Source organism: Oreochromis niloticus, linkage group LG2 (assembly GCF_001858045.2).
Source record: "Oreochromis niloticus isolate F11D_XX linkage group LG2, O_niloticus_UMD_NMBU, whole genome shotgun sequence".
In the NCBI taxonomy this organism is placed as follows: domain Eukaryota; kingdom Metazoa; phylum Chordata; class Actinopteri; order Cichliformes; family Cichlidae; genus Oreochromis; species Oreochromis niloticus.
Window position 1 is genome coordinate 34,350,678 of NC_031966.2, and position 10,313 is coordinate 34,360,990.

At 40.9% G+C, this 10,313-nt stretch overlaps 1 protein-coding gene across 2 annotated transcripts; it reads left to right on the plus strand.

Moving 5' to 3' along the window:
- Nucleotides 1-466: 466 nt before the first annotated feature.
- On the plus strand, nucleotides 467-9,447 carry LOC100695678 (caspase-3). 2 transcript variants are annotated; one of them, XM_005456373.4, is made up of 7 exons: nucleotides 467-537; nucleotides 1,296-1,361; nucleotides 2,233-2,378; nucleotides 2,717-2,845; nucleotides 5,930-6,105; nucleotides 7,081-7,201; nucleotides 8,989-9,447. In XM_005456373.4, the coding sequence occupies exons 2-7, from the start codon at nucleotides 1,300-1,302 to the stop codon at nucleotides 9,216-9,218; spliced, it is 864 nt and encodes a 287-aa protein (XP_005456430.1). In that variant the 5' UTR covers nucleotides 467-537; nucleotides 1,296-1,299; the 3' UTR covers nucleotides 9,219-9,447. The 2 variants fall into 2 exon arrangements, with proteins under 2 accessions (XP_005456430.1, XP_003451816.1); XM_003451768.5 differs by having other exon boundaries at nucleotides 483-634.
- The last annotated feature ends 866 nt before the right edge of the window (nucleotides 9,448-10,313 follow it).

The window sequence follows — 10,313 nt, forward strand, 5'->3', positions numbered from 1 at the left end:
TTTTCGACCAAACTGGTCCGGCTCTGTGGAAAATATCTGCTGGCACAAAGTCTAGTTTTTACCACAAGAATTCTTTGTGCCCAGCAAAGTAAAGGAAGTTATTTTAGCCTCGTTTCTCCTCATGTTGGAAGAGTTTGGTTACACTGATACTGACAGTAAACTCAGTTCTCACCTTTATGTTACGAACCTTATACTGTCCAAATTCTACCTTCATAAATCCAGGTTCTCCTGTAGTAAGCCAAATTTCATTGAATTACTTTTGTATATAAAGCATTATATTTTCTCAATAATGGGCAGCAGAATAAGAACGTGTGGCCTTTTTAAACATTTGAACTTCTATAATGTTGCGCTGGAACGAGTAGAAACCGCGGGCGCTTTGTGTCTATGGTACACTAACTTGTATCTTCTGTACTCCTTCCTGTGTTCTTGTTTAGTCTCGTTGTCCTCAATAAAGTTAGATTTTTAAAAAAGTGACGTTCCGGTCAGCTTTCTCCCGCCCACACTGGGACGGCGTTCCCACTGGCTGCCAAGTTTTAAGTGAGAGGTTTTCTGTTTGACGTTATTTATGTCACAGATGTCATAAAAGCGCATTCTACTGTTTTCTACTGTCTCATTACGGGGTTCGTTTATTTGGGTATGTTCTACTTTATTCGTTTTTACTCCTGTGAGCCGTTTTGTTTCACTTATATCTTTTCTGACGGAGCTGTAACTAAAATGATAATGTTTTAAAAAAAACAGCGTGGGGATATTATTTTTAGGACTTTGTTGACTCGTCGTTATTACTGTGTAACATTAGCTGTAGTAGCAATTTAATGTACAGCTGTCGTATGTTAGGTTTGTAGTTTTTGTCTGCAGTTACGTTACATTTACGCACCTCATCCCAGTGTCGGGGTAATTTATCAAACTCATACCCAGATATTGTCCGGGAACAGCATGAGAGTTTAACATGTGACTTTAGATTCTGTTTGTAATTAAACAGAGAGATTCATTTTGTCCTTTGTACTGATAAAAATGGGTGTATATGGTTTTTGTTTCATCAGTGGAGTTTCGCTATGAGCTACATCTTAAGTGTGGTTTAGCTTCCGCTTTTTTTGGATATATCAGAATCTGCTTTATGTCCGTTGGGTGCCTCCATACACCCAACAATATAAACTGCATTGAACCAAACTATTAATATTCATATGAGCAACTTCCTAGTTTGACCTTGCACAGTTTGGCATGCTCTGTTAGACTGTTAGGAGTCACAGGGTGTTTTCCTCTTTCTGTCGTGACTTTTTTCTCTGTTCTGTGTGCAGGAACATGGCTGATGGTGACACGCAGAGAGAGGGGGATGTGGTGGATGCCAGCCTCTTCAAATTGTGGTAAGCATTGTGCATTACTGCTCACTGTCTGACTCCCCGTGCAGTCATATGAAACAGAAAGTTTCTGCAGGATGCTGTACAGTCTGTGAAAAACATGTACACCCAATGATTCAGCAGCTGGCAGAACCACGTTTAGCCACACAAGCTTGAATTAATTGTTTCCTGAATGACTTTGTCAGTGTGGCACATCACTGTAGAGGAATATTGGCTCGCTCTTCTTTACTACATTGCCTCAGTTCATTGAGACTTTGCAGGTATTTAGTTATGCTCAGCTCTCTTCAGGTCTCGTTACAGGACTTCGGGTGATTGCAGCACGTTGATTCTTTGCTTTTTCAGCCTTTCTGTTGTAGATTTGCTGGTGTCATCAGGATCATATGAGCCTTAGCTTTAGCTATTAGGCAGATGGCCTCAGTTCACTTTAGAATAATTTGCTGTGGAGAGGAGTTCATGATTGACTCAGTGCCTGTCTGCTTGGTGCCCAGGTCCTGTAGCTGCAGATCAAGCCCAAATCATCCCCCCTCAGTCAGCATGACGTGCTCTTTCTGGTTTTCTCCAGATATGTGAAGCCCTGCTACCATGTTCTTTTTAGAGAGAAGAGGCTTCCTCCTTTCAAACAAGCTGCACTTTTTCTAATTTTCCTGTCATTAACCTTATCATTTAACTTACTAAGTGTTGTTTTTCTAATTTCTCTGAGCATTGCCTGACTCCTGGAAACAGTTTTGGCATTGTAGTAACACCTGACCTAAACAAAGACGTTTATCTACAAAATGTATCTGCACAGTTGTTAAAATGTTCTTTTAAGTATGATGCCCGCTAAACAAGTGTTCTTCAGGTTTTCAGTGAAGGGTGATCACGTTGTGTACACTTTCAGGAAACAAGCAAATGCAGGAAAGGGTAAGACCAAGGAAACGAACAGCAGCAGACCAGAAGCCTCTGTCTCTTACCGCTACAAGATGGACTACCCATGCATCGGCACCTGTTTGGTTATCAACAACAAGAACTTCCAGCCAACAACAGGTAACAGTGGGTCCATCCTGCCCCTCAGGCCACACTGACTCTTATTGCACACACAAATAGGTTTGGCCTCTGCCATAGTCACCACTGCGATTTGACTACTGCTGTTTTTCATGGAGTTACAGCACAGAGGAATCGTGCTGTGACAGTTAACAGAAACACTTGATTAAAAAGACCATAAGAAACTGGAGTTTGTGTCATTGCTACAAAGATCAGGCTCTAGTATCATCAGTGCTAGGTGTCACAGTCAGGGTGAAGTCAGGATACACGTCCTCTTTGAAACTATACTGAAGATGCTGATGTTTACAGTGCGCTGCCTTTTCGCTGGTGTCTCTCTGCAGGGATGAGCACTCGTGATGGCACAGATGTTGATGCTAAAAATGTTGAGAACACCTTCGGTAAGCTGGGCTACAAGGTCAAAGTGCACCATGACCAGACTGTGGCGCAGATGAAGAAACTAATGCTAGATGGTAAGAAGAGTTTTGGTCATTCATGTTTACGTCTGTGTGGAGAACAATCCTGCCCGTGCTGTTACACTGAAGTCAGTTTGTCAGCTGATACTGTCTGCAGCTGGATCACGCTGGTGATTCAGTTTAATGCTCTTTTACTCTTTTTGCACTGTGAAAGAGACACTCCAAATGCAACAGCAGGTATATGTGCAGTCATTATTTATATAGATAGATAGATGTGGAAAAACGTAATTTTTCCAACCTGGTCTCAGTGAGCAACTATACAAACAGCACTCTCAGCCCCCAAAGACTGCGTTTTTTTTAAAACTATGCAGTTTAGATTATTCAGGACTTGTAGCTGTTTAATTTCTTTCCTAAATGGTTTCTTGTGATTGTTCAGTCAAAGCTTCATTATCATCATACGACCCCTAAACCTGAATGTAGGGAATAAACTATGCAGAATTTATGGGAAACTGCAGGAACTGTCCAAATCCTGACGATGAATGAATAAATAAACACTTTAAAAGTATTACGTAGATGTCTTAACAGTAGTTTTAATAATAATGTGTGGATTGCATCATTTTAAAATGCTGTAAATTGCCCGCTGCGTTAACCGCCTGTGCTCTGCACATCTCTGACAAATCGCTGCAGTAATTTTAAGGCCAGCGTTTACAGACAGGTCAGAGAGGCAGAGCATCAAATCAATCACACATTAGCTGATCGTTCAAACAGAAAGCCAACGACTTCCAAATATCCGCTCTATGCCGGCTGTGATTCGAACACATGTAAATGCTCTTCCAGGAATCAGAGACAGAAACTCTTTACAGAACTCTGTTACAAAAACAATCATTTTCTTTTTCCCCCAAACTTTATGACAAAGTTCAAATGAGGGATTTTTGCTTTTCTCCTTTTAGCGCTCATAATTCAGCGGCCGCGCTTCGTTTGCATATCGTCGCCTCTGAATGATCGAAGAGATAAGCAGCAAACCCCATCTCTGCCTGTCTGTGAAACCTTCTTAGTGCCATCGATGTGTTTTGTCCTTTAATAAAATTAATCACAAAAGATTTTTCGATTTTTATTTTACTGATAAAATCAATTTTTAAAAGTACGCAGTCCAGAGTACGTTACTAAAACTGTAACGTAACATTACATCTGCAAACTCTGAGACATCATGTTGAATTTATCACAGAGTGTAACTTAAAAATAAGAAGTAGTTTATATTTGGTGCAACGATCTGACAGAACACACCTGTTTACTTTATTTCTGTCACTCAGACAGAGAAACAGCACAGAGCTGCGTTCATGAAAACTCTGACATCAGAGTATCAGTGTTTTTAATCTGTGAGAGCATGAACTCTCCTCCTTGAAATAAATAGTTGGTAAAAACTGAATTTCAAGCAGGAAAATCTTAAATGTGTGGAATTCACATAGCAGGATAGACTGCTTCTTTTCTGTGGTCCTCTAATGTCCCGTTTTTGGGAAAACACCATGAGGTTGCTTCTGTTTGCTCAGTCCTGCCTCAAAAAGTCTGAATGGTCAAACTATACATTTCAAAACTTAACTTTAAGTTTTTATATTTTAATATTTTAATGGGCGAAGAGGTTTACAACCAAAACTTTCAAAAGAATGTGAAATTCAACTCTGTTTTATTTATATAGTGCCAAATCTAAGCAGTGCTTTATATTATAAGGTAAAGACCGTACAATAATACTGAGAAAGTCATCTATAGCTAACTATCCAAGTCAAAGTTTTTTGGAAGAAAGCGCCATCTCCTGGTGACACTCTGGAATTGAGTGAAAAGTGTTAGAGTGTAAAAATAGATCCACTCCGAGGCTGACCCCTGGATGACCCCTGGATGACCTCTGGCTGAAAGTGGCAGCTTGGATTGGCCGTATCTGTAATTAAAAAACAAAACAAGAACCCCAAACACCTGGTCTTTAACATCTTTTACGATTATTTAGATACAATCCCACATATGACACTGCATCATTAGTATCACTTTGAGTCTGATTTCAGATCACTTGTCTGACTCACCTTGTCATCATTTTGTATTTAGAAACACCTAATTTTGTACTTTCGGTGAAACTACACATCTGCTTCTGCAACCTTCCATCTGTGTCACTGAGACTACAGTTTCCAACGAGTCTCAGACTAACTAGGTTTTATTTGTGCAAGAACACAAACTGAAGCTAATCCTCAGGAACAGAGAGATGTACTTTCAGCTGCTCTTTATTTCTAAGGGGATCAGTCCAGAGGATGGATCCACATGATGGCTGAGCACAGCTTTATGCTGGATGGCCTTCCTGACACGACCCTCACATATACTGGGACCAGCACAGGGAGTACACAACCCTGTGTGTGTGTCTCCTCTTGAATCAGGGATGTTTTATGTGTACAAGGAAAGTGTTAACCACAACACCATGATGCAAGATCTCAGAACCAATTATGAGTTAATCAGAGGCCGTTTGTGTGCTGCCACTGCCCAAGCAACACACCTGAGTTCATTACACTCAGCTGCCCCTCGGCTCAGTCAGCTGCTACACCACCCAGAGACATGTGGCCCATCCTCAGGAATAAATCAATCCCAAGTCTGTGCTGCTCAACCAGCTTCCTGTTAAACGCCATAACTGACTTTAACCTGCTGTGTTTAGTTTTCCTCCCATTCCATGATGTTTTTGTTTTTGTTTGCAAGAACAGTTTTAACAGATCAGATTTCCAGCCTGGATCTTATCACCCTGTCCAAGTTTCTTATCTTATCTTAAATCATTTTAACTTGATATGTAAAATGTTAGAAATGACACATGGCTGTAAAGTGAGCACTTTTAATTAACAAATAAAGTAGTCGGCATAACATGTGCTACTAAGCCACCGACAGCTCTCCCAAAGCTTCGTGTTAGCTGCTAGCATTTGTTAGAGGGCTATGCTAGCTAACAAAGCAGACTGGACTGTTTGGGAGTGTGAGCTTTAATAGGCAGGAGCTCAAACAGCGTACATGTACTGCAAAAATATGAAGTACCTAAAAACCTAAACCTATTTTAGTAGCACTCTTTAAAACAACTGGACTAATAACTCATATTGTTTCCCATCTATTCTGCTGTGTTTGCAGCATCCAAGGAGGACCACAAGAACAATGCATCATTCGTGTGTGTGCTGCTTAGTCATGGAGATGAGGGCGTGATATACGGCACCGATGGCCCTGAAAGGTTCGATACCCTGGCGAAGTACTTCAGAGGAGACTGCTGTGCGGGTCTGGTGGGGAAGCCAAAGCTCTTCTTCATTCAGGTTAGTTAATAATGCCAATTTGATACACTTCTGTGAATACAGTCATGTTTTCATTTGTATTTGATCAAATTGTAAAATATTTCCTTTGATCGTAATTTGCTTTGGAACTTTGATAAGAAGTCTAAACTCACTTTCAATGAGAAAAAGTTAATTACTACATGTTCCCAGACTATGTTCCCTTTCTACAGTTAATGCCACCTTAAAACGGGTGTAGCTAATACCAAATATTAGAGAGCAGTTATCCCCATTTCCTCAGGAGGCGTTGCCTTTTCGAGGCTTCCTTTCTGAATTACAAATTCCTCTTAACAATGTTACACTGTGTCACTGCACCATCTTATGGTACGCATTGGTATTACACCCAGCTCTACTTCAACATACCCTCCTGAGACCCAGCCGATTCATTATGTCCTCTGTAGTGGACAAAATGAGTTCAACTGAAAGATGCTAGTTTTCCTCAGTATTCAGGAGGATGACAGACACAAGTTTTTTCCTGAAATTCTGTTTTTGGTTTAGTCCATTCCGGAAAGTTATAACAGCTTTTAAACACAAGGATGTACACACCTGCTTGACTGTGACAACATGAATGCTTTTGGTGCTAAGATTAAAAATACATGCAAAAAACTGGATGTCTAGCTGTACATTACATCCTCCATCCACCAGAAACATTAGGGTAGTCACGCTTAGCTTATTCCCAGCCACCTCACCTGGAGCAGGCGGCTGGGTGGGGGAGGTCTGGCTATCTCTACTTGGATTAGTGTACCTGCGAAGCAGAGATGGATAAGTGACCAAAAATGAATGAATGGATGGAGCTTATGAAAAAGTACATACAAGCAGTTTTTAGCAGATTTGACTGGTGACTTTATACAGATGTTTATACAGATGTTTATACAGATGTTTATACAGATGTTTCAAGATTTCTGCCAACTGGAGCTTGAAGAAGGACTTTGATAATATCTGCTTCTCCTTCCTTTTCAGGCATGCCGTGGTACAAACCTGGATGATGGAGTCATTGAGACCGACAGTGGAGGAGACGAGCAGACGTCTGAGAAGATTCCTGTGGAGGCCGACTTCTTATACGCCTATTCCACCGCTCCAGGTACAGACAGTGTTTTCTGTTATCTTAATAGACTACATCACATTTTGGCTAAACGGTGGACTCACATGGAGGCCAGTGGGAAAAGCTGAGCTTTATTTGAACTGATGGCAAAGTCCATAAAAAAGACCAAAAAAAGTGCAAATAATACTTAATCTCCAAAAAATTAAAAGACAAGAAATGGCAGGTAAAAAATAGACACTTTGATAAAGAACACAGGAGAGACAGGGATTTACACGCTTACTGCGATAAGATCAATGCTTTAAGCTCAGTATGGTGCCCACATACAGAAATGGGACATTAAAATATATGCCTCAAACATGTCGGAGAAAAAAAAGGGGGAAACTATTAGGATAATGACGCAGGAGATGTCAAACTAAATGCAAAACACAGGAGACAATGACTACCAAAATAAAACAGGAAATGAAAGATAGCCACGGAAACAGGGAGACACTTAGATACAAGAACTTTACGGGATGAATAACAATAAAAGAACAAACTCTAACTGAGAAGAAAAGAGGAACAGGATACTAATGGAAAAAAACCCAATGAAACCAGACTTACAGAAACAATACCAAGAACCAGACGGCCTGAAGGAAGAATGGAAATAAAAACCAAAAAATTAAACACAACTCTGAAAACCGTGAGTTCAGAAACCGACCTACGTGCCAAATATAGAGACTTTTAACTTGAAAAGGCAACTGATGTAGGAAAGCAGAGTGTTGTGATCTATGGCATAAATCATCATCACTTCAAAAATTCTGGACACACTTTAATGACCACTAAACCTCTGTGATTTTTTACAATAACTAGTTTATCTTTTCATGGATTTTGACTCTGGAATATCTGTTTTTAATTTGTTGTATGAATAAAATACAACACTTCATTATATTCAGACGTCTTTCATGGTTCATTTTTGAGGTATATTTTTTTCTGCTCCAGTACAACCATTTATCTAACTGATTTTAAGTGGGCTGGATGTATAATTAAATGTCTTAATACGGCCTTTAGGTGATCAGTCTGCTAAAGTAACAGCTGAGATGACTGTGGCAAGGACCACATACACACACACACACAGCGTTGTCAGTTTGCTCAGTTTATTGTCTATGGCAGTAGATTCTGTTGTTTTGGTGCTCTGCACGCTGGAAACAGTCACTCCACGTTTTTCTGCTCTGCTGTCACTGAAAAAGCCAAGAAGATGTCATCTAACCTGACCCAGCACACCTGTGTTTCAACCACGCCTCCCTGTGAGCTCACTGTGTCGCCCCTCCTCTGCAGCAGGCCAGAGGCCACACCTCCACCACAATGACTCTAAACAATGCATTGCTTTCTCACTCACTGCAACCTACATGGCTCTGCTTGATGCTGCTGAGTCACATGACCACAGGAGATCGGAATGCAGCAGAGCAGGGAGGAGGGGGCGGAGCAAAGCGTGCCTGCATGAGAGGAGCATTGCTTCCACACACGTCTCCTTTCTGATGAATGAGAGCAACTTACAGGGGACAGACAAACTAAAGCATTGAGCGTATCGGGCTAGTATCGATCCAATACCAGCCCCAGTATCAGTTCTATTGATATTTTACTGCATAAAATGATATTAAATTAAATAGAGTACCATCGTAGTAATAATAAACACACAACTGAACTAAACAGATGCCCTCCCATAGATCATTGTTTTGTCACAGTCACCAGTCCAGCTACTTTATTAGTGTCAGGATTGTGTATTATAGTGAACGATCGCCTCCTCGTTGTTGTTTTCTAAGAGCACTAACACTGTCACCCTCCTGCAGGATACTACTCATGGAGAAACACAACCTACGGCTCCTGGTTCATACTGACGTTGTGTGAGATGTTGGAGTGCTACAGTGGGAAGCTGGATCTGATGCAGATCATGACGCGAGTCAACTACGGTGTTTCACGCTACTTCGAGTCCTCCAGCAACCTGCCTGGATTTGCTCGCAATAAGCAGATCCCCTGTATCGTCTGTATGTTGACCAAAGACTTTTACTTCCCCGTCTAGATTTACATGGTTGAACCTCAGTGATCTTTGTTCTCCTTGACCAAATGCAAAGTCTGATGCTGTGCTGCAGCTGATGCAAAGCAGGATGACAGTGATTTAAATGTGACTAAACCCATTTGCACAATCTGCACTTAGATTAGTGATACTTTTATTGATTTTAGTGTTGGATCAGTTTACCTTTTATATTTTGTGTGTTTATGTATGTTTGTATTAAAGTGAAAAAAACCATTAACAGTGTTGCGACAGTTTTGGGCGCTCCACATGTTTTCGCCATCTGTCGTATTTTTATGTTTTGTTGGCCTAACAAGGGCATGTTTTTGGACCTCATATTGAGAGTTCTAGTGAACATCTACCAAACTCAGGTTCAACACTTTGAATCATCAGTTCTTTCTGAGCTTTTGAAAATGGGAGGTTATGTGTAAAACATTTAATTCAATACATGTGTTAAAATCCTTGAATTGAAGCTGAAGGTCCGCACTTCAGTCACATCTTCTTTGTTTGATTTAAAGTCCGCTCTGGTGGAGTGCAGAAGCAGGAGTCCACACACTCACGGAGCTGACCATGTGACAGGCCAGATGTTTTGTATTTTGAACCAACTGTGTGAACATGCAGCCACTAGAGGAGGCCAGAGAAACAACTAATGTGATTCTCAGAGGCCTTTAATGACTCAGCAGTTTTGCAGAGGTTCCAGGAACTGAAACTGTGGCCCGGTTTAACCCTTGATGCATCGACCATGTGGAAGTGCTAATTTGAAAACGAGAAAAGAAATAAGACTTTCTGTTTAGACAGTTGTCAGCTTCTTCTTCTTCTTTTTCTAATTCTTCCGTTTTTCTTTTTAACCATCTGTATTCTGTGTATAAGGCAGCTTCTGTCTGGGGCCCACTGCTGTGAAATACAAACTCCTTGGATAGGTTTGTCAGACCCCTCCCGGGCTCAGCTGTGTGTGTCACAGAGATAACCCTGACCCTGTGGAGAGCTGGCACACACTTTCCATTTGTTGAGGATCAATTGTGGAGGTTGGAGCTTCTCAGACATCGCGTTTTCCATTCCCAGATTTTGACAAAGCTGTTTTCTCTTTGCTGTAAACAGAAACAG